This window comes from Buteo buteo, chromosome 9 (assembly GCF_964188355.1).
Source record: "Buteo buteo chromosome 9, bButBut1.hap1.1, whole genome shotgun sequence".
NCBI classification, from domain to species: Eukaryota; Metazoa; Chordata; class Aves; order Accipitriformes; family Accipitridae; genus Buteo; species Buteo buteo.
Window position 1 is genome coordinate 23,594,258 of NC_134179.1, and position 27,773 is coordinate 23,622,030.

General features: G+C 40.6%; 1 protein-coding gene across 3 annotated transcripts in view; it reads right to left on the minus strand.

The window, feature by feature from the left end:
• STX7 (syntaxin 7) overlaps positions 1 to 27,773 on the minus strand; it is a 34,759-nt gene extending 6,986 nt beyond the window's left edge. For 2 of the 3 annotated variants that reach the window (XM_075035726.1, XM_075035729.1), the window contains exons 1-6: positions 27,659 to 27,773; positions 19,622 to 19,775; positions 4,861 to 4,930; positions 2,886 to 2,976; positions 1,122 to 1,259; positions 388 to 440 (exon numbers count right to left, since the gene is read on the minus strand). In XM_075035726.1, the coding sequence (XP_074891827.1) occupies positions 388 to 440; positions 1,122 to 1,259; positions 2,886 to 2,976; positions 4,861 to 4,930; positions 19,622 to 19,703 (434 nt within the window). In that variant the 5' untranslated portion in view covers positions 19,704 to 19,775; positions 27,659 to 27,773. Of the gene's footprint in view, positions 1 to 387; positions 441 to 1,121; positions 1,260 to 2,885; positions 2,977 to 4,860; positions 4,931 to 19,621; positions 19,776 to 27,153; positions 27,228 to 27,658 lie in introns of all 3 variants that reach the window. The other variant, XM_075035728.1, reaches the window with a different exon arrangement.

Genomic DNA, 27,773 nt, shown 5'->3' on the forward strand with positions numbered 1-27,773 from the left:
CCCAGTAAACATTGGACCCTTACCACAACTTAGCAGTTTTACTCTGTTCACAGGTTGGACTCTGCTTACCTAAGTCTGGGTCTCAAAAAGCCCACATACAGACTTAGGGCAGCTTAAGGAGATAACTAATGCTGAAGCATGGGAAGAAAAGAGGGAGATGATGTGAACTGCTCCTTTTCCTTCCCATGTATTCCATCAAAGCCTCTTCTCTACACTTGTCCTATGGAAGAAAGCCTAACTGAACAACCTATCCCAACTCCCTCCAGAAAAAGTCAACTGATCAGAAAATAAAATTTAAAAAAAACAAAAACAATTGGCAGCAAGGCTTCCCTGCAGGCCATTTATTATTCTGAGCTAGGTTAAGACTTTGTAATAAATTCAGCCTACCTGTCCCAAGAGACAAGTGTTCCTTCTTTGTAGCTATCTTCAGGAGCACCACCCTACATGATCAGTGTTCAAAAATAGAAATAAAACATTATGGCCCTGAAAGGAGCACCGTCAGCATTTCTATAATGAGTCAATATTACAAGGTTTATAGTAAGTCAACTTCAAACTGAAACGTGATTTAACATGTTCTCATCCTCATTTTGCTTTATGTATGCATAAAGCAGAAATACAAGCAAAAACATTCAGCTCAGTAACTGCCTGCTAAAATTTACAAGTACAGCAATGTGTATTTGGCACAGAGTGAAAAGGCAAAATTGATATGCTAACAAGGAAAAGCTCAATATCTCAAGCTCCTCAGCAATCTCAAATTCTCCATTTTAATATTGCATGGAAATCTGGCAAGTGATTCTTCCCTGTAGGAAAAATCTGTTTATATCTAAAGGTCCAGCAAAAGCATTTAAAAATCTACCAAGAACAGCTTTTGCAAGATTATGGCATGAATCCAGGGGCAGTTCATGTCTCTGCGTGACAAAGGCAAGGAAAAAGTAACAGTTCTCAGGGGGGAGTTACCAAAACTTAATTCAGCCTTTACTATAAAATCATATAGCACACGTTCTGCAGTATTTGAAGTCAGACTTGAGCTTTTGAAAGTAGCATTGTGGAGGCAAGTTTGACATTGACCACCACCAACACCATTGTAAACAGAGTATAATGGCACATTTTCTGATACTTACAGATACCCTTGAGCTGGCTCTTACTCTGGCTACAAAGTCTTTTTCTTTCTCAGCAGCTTGCCTTTGGAGTCTTTGGAAATTTGTTAGTGCTGTGGTGAACTCCCCCACAAGACGGTCTTTCTGTATTTTTCTTTGACGCTACAGGAGAAAAAGTTTTACCAAGTCAAATGAGCTCAGGCTTTTCAAGGCTTTGCCATTTCCAGGCTGCTCGATGCTAAGGCATATAGTCTTTTTTTTCTAAATAGGTGTACAGGAAGGCTGTCTACAAAGCCATTTGCAACTGCATGAACAAACCTTCCTTCCCTCTGGGATCATGTAACTCTGCACAATTTATGGTATTGAAAGAGGAAACCAACGTATTTATTTTCATTCAACAGCTGGGAATGAGAAATGGGCAGGGACAAGAAAGCATCTACCTTCCTTATTATCTTTTGATTATAAAACATCCTGTTTAATTATGAAATATTTTGATACTGTGAATGCTAAAATATGCAAAGGTGACTGAATGGGGGGGAAGGGTGCAGAAAAGAAAGAACAGGACACTTCACATGTATTTTACATAAATGCTGGAAATACATATTGAGCTGCATCCAGAAGTGGGTTCATGTCCCCTCTTAAGTGCTTTTTACTGGGCACTCGGGAGAGCCTCCACCATATTTCCCTAACTGTACACATTACATCAACCCTTCCTTCCAAATTTCTGAGAGGTTATAATTTGCCATTTATCAATCTGTTATTTATGCATTTAATTGAGAGGTAGCTTTGATGAAGATGCTCATGATAAAAGGAGTAAAATTAAACAGCAAAACATCTCACCGCCAACTTTTCAGCTCCAAGATAAAGAAACAGAAAAACCATAAAAAACCCCACCCAAACATACTTTGCCTGAACTAGAGGTTATATACCAAGACCAAGTTTTAACACTTCCATTAGAAGTTTACAACTTGACAGGATGAGCACACACAGATCATGGCCTGCCATTTGAATTCAGTGTTTCAAGACAATTCATTTTCCTAAAGGCTCCTTGGTAACCAGCCACAGACGAGGCAAGTTGTTTGAGTGACAATAACCTGAATCCATGTTTTCTGGGATCCAGTTGCTCTTCCCTTATTTAAGCAATGGATTTCACCAGGATAGGAAACTATAGGATGGCAGACAGGAGTGTGTTAATGACAACAGCTACTTCACATGTTACCTCCTAATGAGATTTTACACCAACCTGGGAAAGAAGCAGTTTAAAGACTGTTAGTAAACCAACTTGTACAGCTCCTGTCCGCTCCTCTTAAGAAAGGAAAAAGCCTGTGGACAAGACATAGCACGTATGCTTATCTGAGTGATGTAGAACAGACCTACTACGCATAATCAAATTATTGGGCCACCTGCCCTGCAAGTGGTTTTGGCACACAATTCCTTGACCCTGGAAGCAGTCAGAGTACCTGCGGAGTCAGACTTAGCATCACTGCAACGGATTACAAAATGCCCAGCTACCTGAAATCACAGGCACAGCGCACTGCCTTGATTCCTACCCTTTCAGTCAAGCTACCTCATTCCTAAAACATAACACCAACTTTGGAACAAGTCTGGACTGCAACAAACTATTCTTATGTTCTAAGTGTCCCTGTTGTGCAAATGTGTTGACTAACTAAACAGTGCTTTGAAAGCCTGGTGAGGAGCACAAATATAAGCATGCAGAACTGAAGTCACTCAAATACTCTATGTGAGCCAACATGATAGTCAAACCAGCCATGCTCTTTGGTTTTATACCTGTTCGCTTGTTGCAGGCAAAGATCCAAACTCTTTAATGTATTTGTCAGTTTCTTTGGCAAGCTGGTTGGTGTATTGCTGCTTCTGTTGCCTAAAAACAAATGCAGAGTTTCATTAGAGACCAGTGGGTTCCTTTGAATTTCACTGATTCTCAGAAAAGCAGCAGTACTAAATGCTCCTCAAGTGCACGAAGCCATCTTTATTCTGTTCTTCACTGTAAAGGCGTGACATCATGGATTCCAGGCGGGACAGATGCTGAAGAAGGTGTGTTCCTTAGTGTGACAGCATCGTTACTTACCTTTATTTTTTTGAGGTTTCTCCTGTTTTCCTAATGTCCAGCAATAGGTTTCTAGTTATTATGAATATCCAAACATGCTTTTCATAGTCCTTTTGAGTCTATCAATAGTTGGGCACACCTGGTTCTTTCTGAGTTCAGAATAACTGTAGAAAAGACCAAGTTTTTTCTGTGTGGAAGAACATACTGTGGCTTGAATATAATTCCAATACCACAGCCCATGAAAGGTCAATTCCTGATAGTTACTGGAAAGCTTCTCCAAAGGGATCTATATGCTCCCATGATACAATAGTTGCAAACTTAACTGAAAACTTCATGATTTACTAATAGCTTTAACAGTGCTTAAAATAAAAAAGCCTTGTCTTCAACAGCATTTCTATTTTGGGGTTTTTTTTTAATCTCTTTGCTTCTGATATTATCACACACTCCTTTACCAATCTTCATATTTTTTTCCTGGAGCACCTCAAATGCTTTACCTGCTGTTGCATCCTCCTCCCCAGTGTATATAAAAAAGGTTTTATCTGGAAAGCTATTAGCAAACAATCAACATCAATATTTAAAATAACTCTTCAGATACATACCAACATGAAAGGAAAGGCCAAGTGTTCAGACAAGTGAAAAAGGGATAGATGAAAACTCAGGGAAACTTACCATATATATTACCTCCATAAAGCGACTGGAACATGACCTTCACAACAGTTGCTATCCTGTTTAATTGTGAATTTATGCCCAGATCCTGTCTGGTTATTGCAGAAACTGTATATGTTGATCTTCACCTATTCACAGACTCCAGTAGCATATCCACTGTGGATTGTACCTGGCTAATGTTATGGGCCCTGAACTCAGGCTATTATAAAGCAATTTGGCTGTTCGCACAAGATGAATGTGATACCTTTGGTCCAACACGCACCTCCTCCTACTATTCAATGGCCACAGTGGGGCATTAACCACACTGAAGACTGCCAGCTTTCTCAGGGTTAGCACAACACATTGCTTACGTACATTTATGATGCTGAGATTAATGTGGTAAAGCAGTTTAATGGAAAAAATCATACCAGTTCATTAGACCACGCAGAGAAGCAGAGGAGAGCCGACTGTCTCTGCTTAGTGGCATATTAATGAAAGTGCACCTTCAGGTGACTGAACTACAGCACAGCATCTGCCTTGGAGCCTTATTTCATTTCTGCTATTTTAGTATTTCTGGTACATGTTTATTCTATAATGTCATCCCTTATTGTAGCTTTCATCACCAAAAAGACATTCCCCTCTCTCCCCCAGTATCATATCTCACAAACCTCCCCCAATATATTCATTACCTTGTGAAACTGATACATACAGATTTGAAAAGTTGACTGGAGTGGATGGGTGCGGGTGTTTGTTTTTTAAACAGTGATAGTGCTTCTGGTCCTGCCACTTTCCCTTTGCTGACATACAGCATAGGTTTTATAGATGTATTGATACTGCAGGCAACATACATGGACAAACCAGCTGACTTTAGTTTACAGACTATCCAAGATTAATTTTAAAAAGCGCATCTCAAAATTTAAGTTTCAAGTATTTCTCTATACTTGCCTTTCTTGGTGAGATCAAGTACTCTGCCTAACAAAAACCCACCTCATCACCTACCAGGAGACTGTTTACAATGCAATGAAATTAAACATTTTCATGTGAAGTACTCACAGCTGTTGCCTCAACTCAGGCGTGTCTTGTGGTGTTCCAAGCTGATGTAGTATTCTTTGTATTTCAGCAGCTGTTTGTGAAGAGGAAGAGAAATTTTAATGGGGCATAGACAATTCCCTGGTTAATTTTATGCATTTTTGCTTGACAATTCTAAAGCCATAGAAGTTGACAGAAACTGATACTCAAGACTTTTTCAACCTACTACAAAGACTCCACTTAAGAAGTGCCAGAACAACCAGTGAATGGTTTTTGCCAAGTCAAAGACAAAGCCCGGGGTTTCTTATACAGGATGGGAATGTATTCAAGTGCCTAGGTAGAAACATGCCATTTAAAGATCAGTTAATAGTTTCACTATAATAAATATAAATCAAGCCTTTAAATATTAATTTTTAAAATAAGCAGTACAATTCTTATTCTGGTTTAATCATATTTTATGCATGCCATTTTGGAAAGCCATATGAAAGACTGCCATGACATTATCATACACAAATATCTCAGAACCAGTGCATTAATGAAGAGACAGCAACAAAGCCTTCATGGGCTTAAGGTACATTAACCAAAAAAAAAAAAAAAAAAAAAAAAAAAAGGTGTCCAGGTTTAAATTGTAATTTTGAGATCCTCACATTTTTAAATGTGGGATACACTTAAAAATCACTGGTGGTTTGTATTTCATATATTAGTTTTGAACTGCAAGAAGTGACACATCATCTGAGCCTTATTTTCAGCTTAATGTATTTTACTGTCACATGAGAAAGCAAGGAGAAAAATGGACAGACGCTTCAAGGATATGCAGTTTATAACACTGCAAAACTAATATCCTTGACATACTTTATCTCAGCTTAAAACCCTCACATCTTCTAAAATGAAAGAATACATATGCAAAATAACTTATTTTTGTTTGATCTCAGCTAGGAGTAGACTTCTCTTCCCTGTATTTTTGTGGCCCTCCCCAGGCAAACTGGTATACCACAGGCAATAGAAAATATGACAGTATAGTACTTGGGATCCTCACTTCACTAGCACGCTATCTTTTTTTCTTGAATACAGTTTAAATTGCTGTAAAAAGCATCTGTAAGTAATGAAGAAAACCATAAAAAAAAAAAAGAGAAAGAGTATTTTCCATATACCGTGGAAGAGATCTGTAACAGACAGAACTTCAGTTGCAAGACAAAAGTTACCTATGACTTATGCTAAGCAGTTTGATAAAACTGGAATGTCTTAGAACATTTTAAGTAATAATATTAAGTCTAATCTTTGTTTCATAACAAGTCTCCAGTGAATTAGATTATATTGGATTTTCTACACTGCTTTACATAACGTCCCGATGTCGACAACTGCTATAGCCAATTCCTGCTGTGCATACCCAGGTAACAAAGATATGAAAAAAGGGGAAAGTTAGTACCCAAGTTTTGCATGAGGTAAAAATCAAATACTTCAAGGCAGAAGTCTTTGGGGGAATTGAGTGGACATAAGCTGCTAAAAGAATTATTGAGGGGAACAGCACTGTAAGATGGGTTTCACGCAGCTTGTATTTTAATTGAGCTGGAAAGCAGCAAAACATAAGTGACAATTTTTTAATTTTGCCTACAGTCACCACCTTCCACCAAGCATCAGCCCTTCCCTGCCCAGTGGAGGCCTCCAACATGCCGGGGCCGGGGAACCGGCCAGCCCACTGTGCTTCTCCTGGGCAGCTGGGGTGGTCACGCGAACTGATAAATACCGACTTGGGGTAATTAAGCCTTCTTCTTATGTTCAGTATAATGCATTGTTTTAAAACAAACAAACAAACAAAAAGGTAACCGGCTCGTGTTATCTTCAACAGCGTGACATTTTAATATCTATAAAACTGAACGCAAATTATCCTTTATTTGTTCCAAGGCATTCTCCCTTCTGATTCAAGGGCCAAGGAGCTCAGTGATTCTGTATGTACTTTTACAGGGAGAATTAAAAAAAACCCAAACAAACTGCAAGCACTCTGCTAACAGCTGTTTGCATTGCAGACAGAAAAAGTACCGGTGTGCCCTACCGCCACCTAGAGGTGCATTATTTAACTGCAAATAAAGTAAATACAGGTTCGTGTTTTAAATAAAGGCCCTCACTCGAAAAATTCTCTGAAACAAAGCCTATAGTGAAAAAATTTGCATTCTAACTTAGTTAGATACTTATCCTACTTCTACAACTGAACACAACTAGATAATTGAGGGGAAATTAAAAGCCAGCACCGCGTAGCTAGTCAGCTATACAATTCCAGGCAGGGAGAAGTTCATCCCAGTTCAGATCTTGTGATTCAAGAATTCAGCACGAAATTAAAACACCTTTTACCAAGAAGTCTGTACGTATGCATCAAAACAGCAAAGTTCTAACAGGCTTTCAAATCTCAAGGGGAAAAACTAAAATATAATAAAGAAAAAGACCCCAAGGACTGAACTGACATAATTTTTTCTGGACTCCCTATAATTTAGCATTTTCCACCTTAACCTTTTACAACAAGGATATTATCCAGAAAAAAAAATAGCATTTCTCTTTTCAATTTTTTGTTCATATGCAGTATACCGCATTGAAAAGTGAAACATTGCTTATTCAAGTAAGCAAACAGAAAAAAGGCAGAGCAGTAAAAGTAAATTTTGGCCAACAGTCTTCAGCAGCACTCCTGAAGTTATCTTCATAAAAAAAAAACAAAAGCAAGTTGGTAGGACCAGTATAACACAGGAAGCAGAGAAGCTGACCTTCCTGAAATCTTGATTTACAGTACACACCTGCAGGTTGACGAGTTAATGAAATCCATCCTTTGTACTCCTTCATATTAACATAAACATGCTGGAGTGTATACAGGCTAAAAATTTTATTTTTTATAGGCTCATAATTCTTTTGGTTTGGCCTGTTTTTTTACAGATTTCTTACTGTAGCTATTACTCATTCAGACATTTGACATAATATTATACATATAATCACAAAACCATCTGAATCACAGACATTTGTCCAGACTCATGAACTCGTACAACTTTATTGATAAAAACAAAATTTAAAATAGGCTTTAAGACATTACCACCTGGACCATAGAGGTGAAGTGTCTTTTCCCCCTGACACGCACACACAGAGATCTTACAGAATCTGAAAGCAAGAATTGGCTTCAAAACTGCTTAGTTAAAAGTCAATATCCCTTCCTTTCCTCAAGGGAAATGCAGGGTAGCCTCAGCCTCTCCTCCTGAAGGTTAGACTGTAGAAACATCTCTGCTGGGTCCTTCCACTGCCCCATCTGGGAAACAAGCAGGGAGAGGCTCTTGCCACTGAAGGGGGAGAGTAAAACTAAGGGAAACCTGGGATTACTTCTCATAAAACAGAGCGCCCTAAGTTCCCAGCTTCAGTGGTGATGGTGGTATTTATAAAGGTACTGCCTCCCTTGTTTAACCAGCTTTTTGCCCCTGTGCAGGGAGCTCAGGCTGGCACATTAAGGCACCCGGCAGCTGTTTTGGTGCTTCTCAATCCATCAGTAATGTTCAACTGTCCCGGAGAGCCAAAGACTTAGACCCAACTCACAAAGTCCTAGCTCTGCACTGCAAACATACTGGTAATAGTCAGGGACCAAAGATCAGAGCACAGTTTTGATGGGTTCCTAGGTTACCTCACCCTTCATGTTTTTCCCTTCCCCACTTCATAATTCTTCCAACTTCCCAAGCAGCTCTGAAAAACAGGAGTAATACGACTACTAGAGGTCCCTCCTGTCCTTCTGGGCATTACCAATCCTGTAACAGAGGCTGACTGGGTCTCGTGCATGATTTTAAACCATTTCAGTGCAAAGTCTGACACTCAGGTTCCTTGGGTATGTACAGCTAGCTGCTAGACTTTGTTCAGGAGCTGCAAAGGGCACACACTGTGTGCACACAGGCGTTCTTCACCGAAGTCACCAGGATATGGCAACAGCCTCTGTCAGGGGCACGCAAACTCCTGCAGCCACTTCTGCACTGAAGATCAGGGTAGATGTTTGCATGTAACGAAGAGGAACAGCTCTTTCAGGGCTCATACTACAACCCTGCAGGAGCAGCACCTTGCCAGCTGTGGGCTGGCAATGAGCCACCGCAGAAGGCAAGCCCTTTTGGAACTGCGCAGCGCAGGAAGCAAGGTGTACAATTTCACGCAAGCAAGATGCATTTTCTCCAAGCAACTGCTGTCTCGCATGCAAAAGAAAAGAATCTCACTTTTTCCACCTGAAAATTAGTCTTGTATTAGAAAGAAGCAATACCGTATTAGTAAGAAGACATTTCACTTGTCTTTGCAGCATTCCTAATCTAGATCTCGTAATACATAACTATTAGCTGATGAAAGCTACTCGGCTACTCTCAGACTGGTCACATGCTCTGGAACAGGTCAGACACGGTTAATGATGAGCCAGAGAAACAATTAAGGCCTAACCTGAATTTCTACAGGGAAAATTATTTAAGAGTCAGCACATGTTTACTTTTACTAAGCCAAACAGTGGTTCCACTTCTAGTCAGTGGAAGCTCTCCCTCCAGTTAAAGGGAACAAAAAAAAGGGGCACAGAAGAAAATACTAATACTGTCTCGTATAAAAGGCCTCCTTTTCTCTACATGAGTTACAGGAGTAGTGAGATTTACAGTGGAAATATTTACATTTTTTAACAGGTAGGAGTATTTAAGAAACATGTTCTGGCCAGATCTGCAATACATACTATTTTTTCCATAGATAAAAATATATTTCACATATTGGATCACACATTATCCTTGCTTAACAGCTCACTTTTAGCTGGCTGGGAAAGAAGAAAGTTTCATCTTCATTCTCCTCATCTTCCCTTGTTTTTCAGCCAGCTCTGCAAAGCTGTTCCATTACCACAAGTAAATCCACGTTGACATAACTACTGCTTCTGCTCCTTGAACATGAAAAAGTTTAAGATCACACAGGAAGTTTCAAACTTAAAGATACAGATAAATAAATTAATACAATACAACGAAGACCAAAATGTAAACAACTTCTTTCCTCTAAGAACATAGGAGCAAAGAGCATTACCCCCAACTGAGAATTAGTAATCACTGCACAGGCTGTAACACCACAGTATTGTTGCAGAATAAAAGGTGAAAAAAACCCTCCAAACCCTTCAGTAAAATCCTAATGTTTGAAAGGCAAAGAACTAAGAGGAGGGAAATGAAGAGTGAACTGTAGGTCACGCACCTTCTCTGGCAGGACTGAGAAGTGTCCAAGCACCATGTTCATCCCCAGCATAAGACAAGGGAAACTGAGGATGGTCTTACTTTGGAAGACTTGCCAGTAACTCCAACCACAGAAGCTTTCCCAGGTTACCTACAGTCATCTGTCTTCCTATCTCAACCTCCATTCTGTTTAGCATTTGGAAAACCAAACTTCAAGTGGCCATGATCAAGCTCGTTGCTGCTTTACAGCTGGAGAGTGAGGTGAATCAACACATAATCCTCAGAGTTCTAAAAGGAAGGCCACAACATAGAAGCATGAAATTAGGGGAAAAAATATGTTTAACGAGTGCTGCTTATTACCCCTTTGCAGCCTGGAACCTCACTACTTACTTGGATCACACAAGATCACATTACAGCCACGCAGCAGCACCTCCCTTCAGTCCTACCGTCCAAGCCAGATCCACCACATCACCCAATTTCATAAATGAGGAAATGCAGAGGAAATGCAGCACCCGTTGGGTGTGCTTGGAAAAAACACCAGCAGCAACAGGAGCAACAAACACTGAGACATTGTACTGCAGAGGACAAGAACCAGACAAGCAGGCAGGGCAAGTACAATGAAACCTGCCTTACAGAACAGCAAGGCTTGGGACCTGTCATGGGAAGAACGAGCAGGGTACTTTTCCAACCAGCAGCTACAGCTGCTCCTGAATATTAATAGTGTAATGGTGAGGGCCCTCTCCATGCCCCTGTCTTTTACTTAAAAAGGGACAGATAGGGTTTTAGTCACTGCCTAAGGTTAACAGGACTAAAACTAACAATGGGGATTTAAAGCCATTGATTTTCAGTCATCTTCCTAGCTCCTGAGCCCAAGCAGAATAAACAGAATCAGCAAAGTGTTCCTTTGTGTGCACCAATGCAAAGTCTGCTCCACATGAGGCTCAAGCTCAGCTATGGCTTCATACAGCAAATAAACAGTGAATACAACACCAGCACAGTCGCCATTCAGAAATGCTTCGTCAAAGACCTTACACGCGCTGCCACCGGTTGGGTAACTATGAAGAAACGTTCAGCTGGAAACAAGTAGGACAAGTGAGTCAACAAACAGCACATCCAGTTACAGATTAAGTTGTGTGGAATCTAATAAACTTCAGAGTCACTTCAGAGCAGGTTATTGGAATAGAAGAATTATTTGTAAAAATTACACCAGTTCTAACTGCTTTTGCCTGGGGACAACAGACTTCCTCAATTTATTCAAATCCAGTTCAATGTGTTTTCCTTCTGCACTTCAACTGAGGATACTAGACTAAAGAAGGACAGATGCTGCAGAAAACATTTCTGGATCAATCTTTTATAAAAAGCTGTTACATATAGCAACCTAATGTAGTTGCAATAAATTCAGCAGACTGAAGTTTTCTGTATGAGCGTTAAGTGCCTCTTTAAAGCTGCCAGTATAGTTCACACTCACTAAAATGTTAAGTAAATCAAAATGCCAGTGCTGTACACCTTGCTAATTCTACTTTAACCAAGAGTGACAGTTCACTAGAGGAATCAAATCCAGGACACCAGGCAAAAGACCCCAGCGTAGGAAAAAGCACCCCCACACCCAAAAGCTCACCTAATTGGAATCAAGTATGTATAACTTCAGTAATTTGGTTTTAAGTCATTTGCTTTATTCTGTCTTAACTCAGTGTTTAACACTGATTATTCTAAAACAGGATAATACATTGGCACAGAGAAACAGTAGCTGAAGTATGTGTGGGAAGGAGAAAATAAAATGAGGATGGGGATGAAGATTGTCCTCAGAGCTCTAAGGACTGAAGACTTGTTAAGAATGGAAGACTAGGAAAACATCAAGTCTTGTACCCTTTCCTGTTGGATTTTATTAGAGCTTCTAGCATTTCTAAATAGAATCATTCCCCAAAGTGACCAGGAACATCAGTAACAATGTCTGGAGTTCAGGATCTGCCTCTAGTTTTTTCAGTGCTGTTGTAATTATTTCATTCTAGTGTACTACCCTCTATAATGGTCTTTCAAGGACACTGTGAAGCGAAATTGAAATAGTGCCTGTTCTTCTAATGTGGGCGTAGAGCACACTAAATACACAGTTTAAGTGCACAATAACTGATCTTGTGATCAATTATTACAGCTCAGCCAAGGGGAAGTCATTAAATCAAGTTACAATCACTTTATATTCATATCCTAAAACATTGCTGGTAACTCCCTAAAACCCCGAAGTTTGAACACTTCTCTAAAGAATACTAATAGCTTGTTAAGTTATGAAAAGGATGCATGATTCTCCAGTAAACAGTAGCTGCACAAACACCATAAACCCAGCCCACCTACATGAAGAAAGCTTGTTTTTTTAAGGTCAAGTCATTGACACAGGAAGGTAACTCAGGAGCTAACACAAAAGCAAAGACATGCAACACATCACAGACTGATTGACACAAGCAAGTAGCTGTCACTCCGGGCGTCACTCGCAATCAACCACTGACCTGGGTTTATTCTGAGCCCTAAGTGCAGTGCAGCCTCCTGCACAGCAGTAATCTATGAGATTTGATAGGGGGTTCTCTGGATAATCAAACTGCCATGCAATCTCCTCTTTTCCTGTCTGCAAAGGGGAAAATCCAACAGAATTGAACTGGAATAGGTATTTTAAGTACCTTAGAGAGGCACTGAAATGAAACTCTCTAGAGATGGGAAGGACCATGAGGACCCCAGCCACTTCTCTTCCCCTCTCTCTGCTGCAAACGCAGGCTGGTTTGCAAAAAAGTTAACTTGTCTAGGTGAGTCCATTTATACTTGCTCCAACAACAAAAGCAACAGTTGCAGACAAATTGTGGATATCTTCACTGGTCACCTTGTATTTATAAATTGCACAGTGTTTTTACAGTTGCTATTTAAATGTCTTCCATTTAGAGATGGCTTAATTTACAGAGCTCTTCTGTCCCCGTCGCCCCCAGACTAGTTAACTAAGGCAGAGCAAAACAGTCTAAGACAAGGAAAATTCTGCCTTTCCTGCACATACTAACACAAATAGCGCTCTGGGTTGTACATGGAAGACACGTTTTTCACTCTATTCTGCCACTAGCATAAATAATTCCCTGTCCCTGTTGTGCAATGTCATCCACATAAGACACAATTTCATATTGCATTTCCTGTAGAACCAAAATATTTTTAACAAACAAGGCAAAACATAGAAAAATATTAACAAAACTCTCCAAATTCATAAACAAATCTGTGAGGCATAATACCTTAAATATATATGCTACTTTACATAGAACAAAGCCTTTAGGAACAGCATGCAAATAATTCACGCTTGAAGTTTTCAGAAATAGTTTATTTCTGAAAGAACTGTGGGCTTCATGACTTCACCTTGTTGCAGAAAGACAGGCATTTAGAAAGACCTGAAATATCTGAATTCCTCCTCCTATTATCCTCCATATTCATGTTATGAATTGGATATAGCAGATTCAAGTTCAATTCCTCAGCTTGGAAAAGCCCACAAAAAGGAATGTGGAGGACCGTAATGGATACTTAAAACCCCTAAATAACCAGCCTTTCCCAGGTTTTATTGAAACTTCATCCTAAATCCAAGAAACCTTCCTGACAACAGCAACAATAATTAAAAAGATCTGTTCCAACTAGTATGTTCCCACAAAGTTAAATTCTGGTTAACTGCAGCTAATTGGAAATTTCTGACAACATCATCGTTAAAAATCTCAACAAGCTCTACTTTAAGCCTATTTGCTTTAAAACCACACCTGTACAAAACCGCACTTTAAATATAGACAAAACAGAATTTTGTTTTCATACAGGCTCTGATTTCAACACTTCAGCAATTTCATTTACTTTTCACTTGCCCATCTGTATCCTTCTTTAGCTAAAGTATAATCATGCACATCTGCTAGTGATACAAACATAGTGGCAGACATAGTTTTTCATTAAAGTTTCAGCCTGTTTTGCTGAACGTTTTAGCTACCTACCAGGCTTAAACCACAACAAAGAGGCATATATCAGAAATCTAATATTCTTCAGGGTTTAATCTAAGTTTATTATTTTCTACAGTCACATAAAGTGAAAGGGAAACTCATATAATGGATGTAATTCAACTCCCATTTTAACAACATCCAGCAAAAATACTGGCTTATTGAAAACTTGGGATGCAACAGAAATTGGACAATCTTGCTGTCACAGGAGACGTATCACATGACAGAGGAATCTCAGCTGGCTGAAGCTGACCTTCTGGGAACGTGCTCTGTATGAATTGATGTTTGTGCTACCTTAATGACCAGAAAAGAAAGTCAGCAGAAAGCAAGAGCACTTATGAGAAAGAACCTCTCAAAGCCATACAGACTCCCTCCAGCCATATGTGGATTGTGGCTACTGAATTTTATTTTATTTTTATTATCTTGCAGTATGCAGAGCATATGTTTCTCCAGCTGGGCTGATTTTCAGTGTGCATGAACAAGGCAAATACTCTATCACTAACCTTGCCAATACTGAGCAAGGGTAGATTATGCCATTCTTACTGACTTTGCAACTACCACTATACAAAATCCTGCCATGACCTTTATAAGCTGGAGGAGTTGGGAAGGGAGAAGTAGGGAGGGAATACGAATGCCTCACTTCAGTTAGCGTAGGTTCTGTAACTGTTTGATTACAAACCAGAAATTCTCTAAAACTGAAAGACTGGGTGTACTTTATCAACGCCAGGCTTTGTTCTGTGTTCCCAAGCAAAAGGCAGCAATCTACACTGCTTCTAAACCAACAGCTCCCAAACCCTGGCTTAAGATGCCAGGGGAGACATGATAGTTATCTATCCAGCCTGTATCATTCTTGCTTTTCTTGGGGGATTGCACTGAGTGACATACTTGGTAGCTAGAAAGAGTATACTAGGAGCAAGGCAAAACAGTCATACAAGTCTGCTTCCTCAATGACCCACACATAGGAGACAGACTTGAGAAGAAGTATGAGGGGGGAGGAAAAACCACCACTGGTTACTTCTTCTTGCACAGTTCCTGTCAGAGACACGAGTCAAATCTTTCCAGCTGAGTAGAAAAGGCCCCTACTCCTCTAACCATACCCTTCCTACTCTTACAACTCTGGAGTTGTCCCTGTAGATGAATGCAACTCCCATTTTGCTCCCTCTCAGGAACATCTTTTTAAACAAAATGCTTTCCCCCTTTTTGCTTCACACAGAGAATCAATTCTTTAAAATGCAGAAAACTGTCAGATCTCAAAGAACTGCTCCCCCTCATCTTCACAGTCGTAAGAAGTCTGAAATTAACGTATTTTAAAGTGTTTAAATTAGGCTTTTTGTTTGTTTTACTTATTCTACTTTCATCTTTCCATTTGTTGAAAGACCAGATTTCTTCTTGTACAATTCGTTACATGCTCTTCAAGAAGAGGAGGAGGGTGGGGGGAATCACAATAGGGACTCAATGCTCTCATCCTACTAGGCATATGCCTAGTATGGTAAATGAACATGCCTTATAGAAATACAGATTTGTAAGCAGACAGGACTTGCTTTGTCACAAAGAAATATTTTTTGTTAGCTCACCTTGTTTCTGTGCATCATACTCATCCCTTTGCTATCCAGTTGCTGTAAATAAGTGACCAACAGGAAATATTTCAAGGAAATACTGAAGGCAGGCATTGAGATTTCTCTCAAGTTAATAGCAGCTGCCATTAAGCTGCCACATAAGTGAGAGTGCAACCTATGAAATCCAGTTCTGGAACTACTGCTCCTTCAGCAAACACTGATTAAAACACTTTGATAATAGGTTCTCCATCTGCAAAGCCCAGACAGGTTGGAGCTCTACACCCTGCATCATTCCCTATATTCTGTTCTCCATATTCAGAAAGTTAGGGACAAACCTCAACCACCTTTAAATTCACATTTCAGAAGTCCAACACAATGTGTGTCATCTAGATTTTATGATCAGATACAAGATAGGCCTAGAGTGAGAATCAGAGTTACTTTGGACCAGATTCCAGACAGACAGAATTTCAAACCTTAATCATAAGTTGTGTTCTAGTAACACAGAAATTTAGCAGCTGCCTAAGCCTAAGGGGTGCCAAAGCTCATTATACACTTCTCTGGTTTTATTATTTAAATCTGAATTTTCCCTATCTGTTTGCAGATCTACTTCTCACCACAGTTAACACAGACCTGAAACCAACTAGTGAGCTGCAGCTCACAGGTATTGCTGACCTCACCACCAAGTTTTGCAATTCCAGCTGCTCAGTGGAACAGTTTTAACAAAAGGTACCGAGAAACGGTCTGCAGACTAGTTCCCTAAATCTCAGCTCAGAGATGTTGTTGATAAGCAAAACATGAGTTTCAGGCTGAGGAAACTAGACTCCATTCCCTAAATGTTACCAAGTGATGTTATAATCACTTATTTCTGCAGAAATGCTGGAAACACAAAACAGAGCACAGATCCTTGTTTAAAGAACAGCTGTAAGAACCTCCTTTTCACAGAATGCTCTGGGGATTGGGATCCCAAACACATATAGGTGCCTTCCTGGCGTAAGTTTCCAAGAGGGCTCAGAGTGCAGACAGCAGCATATGCTGCTTCCCATTAGCTAGCTCAATTATATCTTCAAGGTCCTAAAAATGACCCTCTCGAAAGAAATTCAAACAGCCCACTACTGATAGCATTTACTGTAGTAGGTCACCAGTGGTTCAGGCAAGGTAGAAGCAATTTACAATTCTACCACACCTTCAACATAACAATTAACTGCATGATTGGATCAACAGATCAAAAGAATCTGTTCTTTAAATTTAAAAGGGTGCTAAGCTAACCCAGCTGTTACCTGATACAAATACAGGTCCTCTTCCATTACCACAGAAAAACCCAAACCAAAAAAAAATACTATCTTGCAACTGATTTAATTATTGGTGTGCTAAATAAAGGTGTGCTAAACCAGCACAGAGGTGAACTTTGCTTGTCAATCAGTAACAGTGGGCTATGTGAACTAGGAAAGAAGGTAGGTAAGGATCACAAGTATTAATATGACAGCAGCAGAACGTAGATGCATTATGAAATGTGAGGTATTAATATATGTATTTCATCTTGTATATGTATGGCATATTAAAAAGAGTTAATCAAGAACCAGATCAAATTTATTACTTGGAGGCTGTGTGTGTGTAATAATTCAACCTTGAAGAAATGTTACAATAAAAATTGTTGTTCCGACCAATGCTGCTTCCTATAAAACTCCGGTATATTATGAAATCTTGGCAGCACATTGTTGTCTGATTCCGGAAGTTCTTCTTTATTTCTCCCACAAGTTAAAGGGCCAGCTTCTAGCTGGAAGAGCCAGCTTCCTTTCAACTAATCTGTATCTCATCTATATCTCTGTAGTAGTATTCACAGTTTGCTTGCATGTTTAGCAGAAGTGTGAATTGGTTTTGAGGGACCTCCTGAAATGGTTCTGTAATCTGAAACCAAACTCTCTTACTCTATTAATCTTGCTCTGAAAACCAGAATATCTACACAGCTCCAGGTTAACCAAGAACAATTCAAATCTGTTGACACATCTCACAAGTGCTAAGCATTTCTGGACAGAAGTGCAAAATCAAGTCAACTGCTTAGAAGGCAAAATATGGATTTAGGGTCAAGATTCCTGTTTCTCTCCCACTCCCTCCCTCCCTAACCCAGATCATAAATTGCAGTCTAAGAGACACCTCCTCAGCAGCTGACTAGCTCTATAGCTCCCTAAGCTTGCAGGTTTTTCCCCATTTGACCTGGAAGTTCCTGCAGCTCACATCTTCCAACAGAAAGCTGGACAGGTACTACACATGGGAACAAAATAGCTAGAAAAGTGTACATAGGCCCTTAGAGAGCTCAGTCCAGGAAGCATGTTCAGCATGCCCATAGGATCCAGATCCTCATAAAATCCACCAGAGGAGAATGGACTACAAGAGTAACTGAGTGGTTACAGTTCAGTCAGATCTACAGAAGAGCAAGGGATGGAATCCAGCTGTGTACCTACCAGTCCTAGAAATGTGCTTGGCTGGAGTTTTTGAAAGCAAAGCTCCTGTTTCTGAAACCATGCCGCAGTGGGGCTAAGAGAGATTTGGACTTGGGTCTTGGGAAGGGCAGAAGCACTTGCCTATTGCTCAGACTTTAGCCAACTAAATTTCAAAAAGGAAAGGAGAACAGGATTGCAGGTAACCCCTGTGGCATATCTCCTTCCATCTAAGCCTGGGCATGTTGGTTTTAGTATACCTTGCTTGTCACAAGGGCAGGGGAGACACAGCAGAAGCAAGAGAGGAGATGGAAAAGTCATGATGAGACTAAGGACTCGCTGAGTCCAGCACAAGATGGTTAATTATGTTCAGCGACTGTCTTTACAATGCTCCAGTTTCAGCCATTGATTTAACTTTAAGTTTTCACCTGAAGACTGATGCTTTTTTTTTTTTTATTTTGGTTGACATCTTATAACCTTGGTGTCTGTCACAGGCTGGCAGGTATCTCTGGAAGACCAAGTTAGAAGCCATGAGACTGAGTGAATTCACTGAGCCGATTTTAGAAAATAAGGCATAAGGGTTTTGACAGAGCCAGTTTGTTAATTTTAGGTTGAGGGAAGACAACCCCAATGTACAGAAACTTTTCAACAAAGCAAAAGTGCAATTTTTTCTTCCTGTCTATTGAGATTTAAAGAAATTCCTTCTGGAAAAAAATACAAAATGTAGCTGAAAAAATAGGCAAAACGCCAATCTGCGCCACCAATCTGTGCTACAAATACCAACTTTTAAAACTTGTCTTGAAAAACAAAGATCAAAGTTTTTACTAAAAAAACTGACATACTTAACTGATCAGAATTCATTTGCAGCTTTAATAAAAAAATACCCATTTCTGCATGCACACTACGTCCTGTACATCATTAAAAACATGCATGCCAATACCTAGCCATATGCTGTTCATGGTTAGCTCCCTTCTCATGAACAGTATACCTTGCATAATTTGAGAGATGAAGTTGTATTTGCTTTATATATATATACACACACATATTAAAAATATAATGGAAAAGGGAGGGAAAGGGAGAAGGACTGAAATCTCCAGCAGCCTAACTTCCCTCTAACTTGAACACCCCAGTTATGCGGGTAAAAAAAATTAGGTGATATGAATCTAAGCCCAAGTATATTAAAACTTGCATAGTCTTATTTACATATCTAATACGTACTTCCAAGGGCAAGCTGCAAGGCCATAGCTTCTGTCCCTGCTAGACAATTCAAGCTCCAGCAAATATTTGAAGCAATCCTTGCTCAGCAAACATCTCAGCCTACCATCTTAAGGTGCCACATAACTAACCAGGACAAAACTGGCTTATTACCAGCAGCCATCTTACTAATTATTTATTAGTTTGGTGAATATAGAGTGATACTGTACCTCCCCAGGATAAATCACACTTAACCATATATACAAAGGACTGGTTCAGCTGTGCGGGGTGCCACAAACCTGCCAAACGAGCAGGTGAAGTCAAAGAGTGAATTCCCATGAATGAATCTGAGAAAATAACCTCAAATGGGGGACACCACCATTATTAAAGTTTTATATAAAACATTCATAAATACAACTTACAGCATTGTGTGATCTTCTGGATGTTAGAAGTTATGCGTTGGGCTAGTTGATTAGGATCCCCAAAACCCGCACTGTACGACATGGCTGAGTAGATTCGCTCTCAAGATCATCCACGATGGGAACAAGTCAGACAGTCTCCACCTATTAAGGAAACCTAAGCCCCCCCCGCCCCAGAAAACAGAGTTATGTCTTGGTCATTGGTTTACAACTGTATTCATCATCCTAAAGAAGAATACACAGGAAAAGATTAAAGAAAACTCCATATAGTAACATTTATCCTCTCCGAAAACACAGTACTTCAAAGACGGAATTTAAGGGAACACTTTCTTAAAAAAGTATTAAATAAGAATATGACATCCTTTTTGTATTTCCTACAATAACTCTTAAGATTCTTAGCAATACACACAGTTTAAGGTCTGCTATTACACTACAGCAGCTACATCACAGAAACTACAACCTTTGTCAAACTTCTTACATATTTTCCCCACTGTAAGCAAAGAAAAAGTATGAATTTTCATTTGTTGCCATTCCAGAAAGAAGCTGTACATTTAATGTCAATGCCAAATCCTCTGATGAGCTATGTCCCAAACCAATTATATGGTTATTTCCATACCATGTATCACCCATCCCACCAATACAACCTAGCATATATAAACCACTGGAAAAAAACCCAGCAGATATCACACAAGTTATCAGAATGAAGGAGGCACCCAGTTCCCTCTAAACACCAATCATTTGTATCAACTTCAGTTTTAGTTGTAATCCAGTTTCATTCTATGAATTGCCAATTTGTCCTGTTTCAGCTGCTGTGTTTCTCAATATGAAGTCATTTTTCAACAACTTGGTCATACTAATACATTTTTAGGGGTGTTTTTTGCACCTAAAACTATGGTATCTTATCTAAGGAGGTCAAAATCTTACAACACAAATACTCACAAATACACTTGCCCTAAAAGCACTCATATACAATCACACAGCATGTAACTATTAGAGTCATATAGCCTGCTTTCCATCCATACAGACCAAATTTCAGCACAAGCTCAAAGGTACTCTCAATCTAAATTAACAAGACATAGCTTAGGATACACGTGCAAATCAAAACCATCCATTTATCTGTTCTGCAGTGAGAATGCAGACTAATCAAGCATACATGCATCTAACACAATCCCACAACTTCATCCAGGCTGTGCTTAGTCTTAACTTCATTCTTTCCAGTCACCTTCATGGGTTCAACATTTTAACGTCACCACTTCCCTGCACGTCCACTGTTCAACCCAAACCATGTGCCTTCCAAGCAATGTCCTCTTCTCCTAGCCTGTCAGCTTCTGGTTAACAGACACTGCTAAAATTCAATTTCAGGGAGAGTGAGAAAGCACATTTAAATGTTTAAACAGAAAAGAAGGAAATGAGAAGGCCAACTGATATGTCAAGTGTGATACCAGCTGTGCTACAGTTCGCAAACACAAGTCCTTATGAACTCTAATTTAAAAAAAAAAAAATTAACAGTCCTTGTTGCCAAATATTATTTTCTTTCACCTTCGGAAATGCCTGTATTAATACAGCACAGCAACATCCTGGTTGTTTTACAACACGATGTTTTCATATCTCTATGATATGAAATGATCTCTAGTAGAGCTGCCAAGACGTTGCACTGGTCAGGCCCATGAAACATCCCACCAGAACTTCACCAGCAATATAACTACAGAGGTCAGGCTCACCCCTGCTGCCCTGCAGGTTACATTACCTATGCCGGACAAGCAAGCTGCTGCTACTGCGAAGACAAACCCTGCACGATTTTGAAATGGCTGCTGTAGCAGGGTCCCAAACCCTGCTTTGAGTCTTCAGGCCGTAACATATCCTCTAGTAATGAACAACCTCACTGCAGATAAGGTGACAAGGAGTGTATTTGCACTCTTCTGTGTAGTTGCTGCACAAACACCTGCCAGTCATGCTAGCTCTCTGCAGTATTGTTTCCTGTCTTTGTCTGTACCACATGCAGATTCAAGATATTTTGAGTCACAGACTAAAGTCTGAAGTCAGCCAGTCAGCCAGCCTAAATCCCACTTATCTGGTCCGAGGCTGGCATAACAACCTTTGATCTTTTTGGAAACTCTAGGCAATATTCCATTGAATTTGTACTGTAAGACCAAACCCATGGAAACTTTATAGCAAAAAAATGGTTCTATGCCTTGGTAAACTAAGTAAGGAAATTCTATCAGTTTAGCAGAAAATATAATCATAGGCATAAAATCCAAAGAAACCACCTAAAAGAAGTTAGTTTGAAAAAGAAGATTTCTCAGAACTGTTGACACTGTTTGTTTCTTTTTAAAGTTATGACTATTTCTAGACATATTAGGAGCATGCTAACTACAATGCCAGCACTGGCTAAAAATACTTTTTAGTTAAATATTATATTTAATGTTAAAAGTTAAACATTAAAATGCAGCTGCTCGGGAGAAGAGATAGCAAAAGACCAAATTACCTGGTGTAGAAAAGCTACAGAACTAACTGAAATAGTCCTTCATGATAGTTTTTTTTCCCATCATATTGGTATTTATGAGACAGCTGCCTGTAACACTATTCTCAGCAACAGCTTTATGATCAAGAGATATACACAAAATATTTCATCCAAGTCTTGACAAAAGTAGTGATAGACTTTCTTGTTTTGTCCTGAAAATTTCTACATCTAACCATATCTTTAAGCGAGTTACACCGCACTATACTGACAAATGTACAGATTGTACAATAGGTAAGACTTTGAGCTTTTCAACTTTCTAGCTACATAGTTGGGCAGCCAGACACAACACATAATGAAAGGATGTTCAGATGATAAACTGCAAAGTCCACAGGATACAGTTTAGCTTTTCACCTGCATGTGTAGATCTCTGATAGTTTATACAATTCTTTGTATCAACACACATATTTCAATTGAGATTTATAGTAAATTTGTAGGACAGCAGTGCAAATTCACATCTGTTTTACTCCATACAAATTCTTCCACCAGCAACACTATTACCAAGCATGTTAATAATACAGGTTGGTGACGGGGTAAGCTACTGGTCTGGGGAACAGACAGAAGGAGAGGTAAGGGGTCAGCCATCAGCTCTCACTGCCTCCCAGTCTTCACCACAAACTCCCCAAGTCAAGAAAAAACAAACTGAAGAGCTCAAAGAGAAGGAAAATATTGTATTTGTTTATTATTATGTTTAAACGGGAAGTTTGAACTTCTTCCTCATTCTAGTTCTCAAAGCAACATGGGTGTCTGAACTGAACGAACACCCTACTTCTACTCACACGCCCTTTGCTCGTTAGTGCTGAGTTACTCAAACTCCTCTGAAAACACAGATAGCTGAGCCCTTGGGAAGCCAATGGGAGTTTTGCTAATGGCTTTGACAAGGTTAGGATTTCAACCACCAGGAAACAAAACAGACACAGGCACCAAGCACTTCCTTCCATACCAAGGTGATAGGACCATTCATCAAGACTCTGAATTTCCATAGAAATTACCTCTTTTCACTACTCTGTTGTGACGTATTTTGGTATTACTGCCTGCATAACTTTTAAAATGGTAAAGTTAATAACCTGCTGCAGTTGAGAGAGGTACACTTTGCATTCAAAGTGGAACACAGCTACATCTGTGGTAGTCTTCAGTTCCTCTAAAAGTTTCAGTTGGGTGTGAGCTCTTGATTGTACCTTTTATTTTCTGCTCAACATCTCTGTCTTTGAATGGGAGTATACCTAGTAGCAACTAGGCTTGTCGAGCTACTGAAAAAAGCCTGAAGAACTGAGTCTACTGGCACAAATGAAATAATCAGAACACTTCATCAACACTCACTGAAGCAAGACCTCTCTGTACATACATGAAATTCAAGGAATTCAAAGGATCACTATATATTTTTCCTAATTTCTACATTAACTGGTTCCTGCATCACACTGTAACTCCATACCCAAGCAAAAAATTAACCTGAATATCAACTTGTTTTCTAGAAAGGTGTTTGTCAGGCATGGAGAAAAATTCACTTTTCCTTTGCTATTTCCAGCCAGATCACTGCCAAATGCAGAGACAAGAAAGTGGGAACTCCACAACTGAGCAGCTCCCCAGTGCCATTCTTGAAAGCTCCATCAGGACAAAACGATGTGCCATGACAGGCACAGCACATGTTAGAGCTCAGCAGCAGTCACCTAAATAACTATCCCAGATGAAACCAGCAAGATAATTTTCTCCTTAGTAGCTGGTACAGTGCTGTGTTTTGGTTTTAGTGTGAGAATAATGTTGGTAAGACACTGATGTTCTAGTTGTTGCTAAGTAGCACTTACCCCAACTTAAGGATTTTTCCACTTCCCATGTTCTCCCAGCGAGGAGGTGCGCAAGAATCTGGGAGGGAGCATAGCCAGGACAGCTGACGCAAATTAGCCAATGAGATATTCCATACCATAGAATGTCATACTTAGTAATAAACTGGGGGGAGTTGGCCAGGAGGGGCCGATCGCTATGCAGGCATTGGTCAGCAGGTGGTGAACAACTGCATTGTGCATCACTTGTCTTTTCTTGGGTTTTAACTCTCTCTCTTTTTGTTACATCCCTTTTAATTACAATTATTATATTTTTTATTATTATTGTTATTATTTTATTTTAGTTATTAAACCATTCTTATCTCAAACCAATAGTTTTACTCCCCCCCCCCAATTCTCTTCCCCATTCCACTGGGAGCAGGGAGGAGTGAGCGAGCAGCTGCGTGGTGCTTACTTGCTGGCTGAGGTTAAACTACAACACTTGCAGACTCCAGACAGCTACAGTTAATAAGCACCTAAACTATTTTGTATTTTCTCATTTAGACAGTCAAAGAGTTTTCCTTCTCCTATAAATCTTGCCCCCACACATTAGGATAAGAACCCTTAAACAATAATTTTACTGTTTAAGCAATGTTTTAGCATCAGGACCTAGAAATGTTTACATGGATCCTTAACTTTGAGAAAGCAAAAAATACATGCTGCATTCCATAGAAATGCTTGAAAATTTAAATCTGATCTGAATTAGGATTTTATGCCTTTAAATATCCAGAGACAAGTCATGAGGCTTTCTTGTATGTGATTATTTTTTTTTCCTAAATAAAGGTCACAGAAACAAAGCTTCTCCCAAACAGCTCCTAAATGTGACTTCCTTTGTAAACTACTGCCAAAAAAAAGTGCAAAATCCTTCAAGCAGGGTGAAAACACAGGCAAAAATGACAAACTGCTGAAAGACTTTGGCAACAAACAATTGCAGCCAGTCACAATGTTAGCTACAGAAAATTTGTATCATAGTAACAGCCATGATTAGTAAGATTCCTCCAATATAACATTGCTCAATTTATTTCATCTCAGTAGGTTTTACCACCCAAATACTGAGATGAGACAAGGTCCATCTACAGAGTGACTCTGGTACCTACCTACGGCAACTTGAAACACATTACCATCTTTGGACAGCATCTGCTGCTGACTTTAGCAGTAACTTTGCAGCAGGTAAAATTAATATTTAAAAAAAAAAAAGCTGTTGGAATAAAGGCCAGACTGTACACTGTAAGATAAGTACTCCCTGCTACAGCACCTGAGGGATTCTTATAACCGACTCATAGCAACTGACTTAGTACTACACAGGTGAGCATTAAATCTGTCACTATTTTTTCTAGTGGGGATGATGGAGGGTAAGTTTTTTCTGGATTTATCTATTTTTTCCCCCTATACTTAGACTAAAATATTTTGAGACAGAGACTGTATTTTCCACCTTGTGCTTTTACAGCCCCTAATGTGCTGGAATCCTGGTCCACAAAGGCAGGCTGGGGGCTTCCATAATACAAACCCAACTATGGAGCATAATAAACATGCAAACAAAATAGCAGTAAAACAAAATCCTTCCTGCCTTCTTAAAAGAAAACAAACAAACAAAAGTTTTCCAGATTTTCTTTTATAATCTAGTTTCAGGGAGAAGTCAAACTTAAATCCATATAGGGTAGGAAAAAGCAAAGCTTATTTAAAACTTTCTTTGCTCTAACGCAGCAACACTAACATAAAAGATGTCAAAAGGTAATTTTCTATTCCTCTCTGCCCAGTTCCCTCAGCCTTGCCACACTACTCATGCTGAAATATACCAAAACCAAGCTCACATTGTGTAACAGCTAGAAGTATTTTTTTTGAAAGAAAAAAAAAAAAATACTAGATGTGACACTGGTCAGTGTTTTAGTCATTTTCCCTAGAAATTATTCTGTCCAACAAAGACGTAATTTAAAGCGGTGGCATTTAGAACTGCCCAGTGTGGAAAACTAAATCACAGAAGCCTGAAATACTATTAGGCCTAATGCATCACCAATGCTCAGCATATATGGCTAAAAAAAGGACTATGTTTATCATTGTCCGATTCATCCACACCAATATTTATAATGAACTAGGTGAAGGAAGCACATAGCTTTCACAAGCCTATGAGAACATATTAGTTCTTGGGGAAATGCCTTAAGTAAAGGAATTATGTTTCCTAGGTGCACACAAAGCATTTAGAGGCCTGACGATGAAGCAGGAATAGGAAAATGAACACTGGGTACTGGAATTATTGGGGAGAGGAGGGAACAGAGGGCTGAAAACAGACCTGAGATGGCCATTTCAAAGTGCCAAGTTTCTTGTGCTGCTGATAGACAATGTCTCATGGGAAAACAAAGATGGACCAGAACCACAGGACATCTAGCACGCGACATGTTCTCACCCAAGTCTCCCTAACGGCAGCGTGTTCACTTTGAACCAAATGCTCAGATCAAGTACACTGAGGGAGAAGTTATCTTTGCACAAACATCTGATTGTGCTGGATGCTGAGGCTCTCTGAGGCCTACCAGGATGCTAATGGCTACTTATAGCTCACGTTCTCTTTTTCCTCCCCCCCCACCCCCCCGCAAGAGTTTCACTTCAACGTAAGCCACCATGAAGAGTGCTAGTTAATATTCTGATAAAAGACTATAAGAGATGTCTTCATGAAGGGAATACAAATCAGTTTATAACAATGCCACCATTTAGCATCACTTTCTTCTAATTTTAATACATTTTAACTTTTTTTCTCCTCTTTTCCTTCTTTTCTATTAACAGCACTTGCACAAAACCCTCAGCTCCAAGCAGAAGGGCTGCACTGCCGGCAAAGCACATGCCTGAATGATGATCGGTCAGGAGGGCTCCGCTCGCCCTGCCAGCTCGGCTCTCTGCCTTTGCACGGCTTGTTCATCAGCAGAGGGGTTCACAACACGAGCACATCGCTTCTGGCAATAAGCGCCCTGGGATTTTATCATTGAGCTTCAATTATGATGCAGTGCCTTGCACTTCACGCGAAGCAGAGCGAAACCTTCCACTTCCTTCTACAGTTTCAAGAAGTGCCCATTTCTAATAAAGCGGTGAGTGGCTCACCAGGAAAGCAGTGATAAGATCGGGCCGGGGCCCGATGCGCCAGGCCCGGGCTTGCTATTTACATAGGTGATTTTTATAATCTCCCTTCCTCCTGCCGACGTGCCTTGGCTCACCTCGGATCTGGAACAGCACGGAGAGCGTTTCCTTACGGCGAAGGTGACCATCCTACCCTACAGTCCGACATAAGCTGCGGTAAAACAAACACCAGCTGCAGGCCCCGCGTCCCTCTCTGGAGCATCGCGGCCAGCGTCAAGCCCAAAGCCATGACATCAGGGGGTGCCACGGGGAGGGGTGCGAGCCAAAGGCTGACACGACCGACCGCGCTACAGAACCGCGCCCCGCCCCGCGGCCCGGGCCCTGCCCGCCCCGCGGCCCGCTCACCCCCTCCCGCCCACGGCCGCCCCGCTCGCCCCAGGCCCGGCGGCCCCGACCGCAGCCGCGGCCCGCGGGGCGCGGCGGCCCCGGCCCGCTGCGGCCCTTCCCGCCGCCCTCTGACAGGCTCCCGGCGCCCGGCAGCCCCTTCCCGGCTGGCCGGACACCGCCCCCACCACCCCTTTCCCCCGGGGCGGGCGGCGAGCACCCCCCCCGGCGCCCCAGCGGAGCTCCCGCTGCTCTTACCCGGCCCCGGCGACCCGGCGGGCGGCGGCGGCGGGGCAGGGAGGAGCGGCCAGGCCCCAGCCCGTTCCCGCCCCGTCCCGCCGTGACGGCGGAGGCGTGGGGAGGCGGGGCCGCG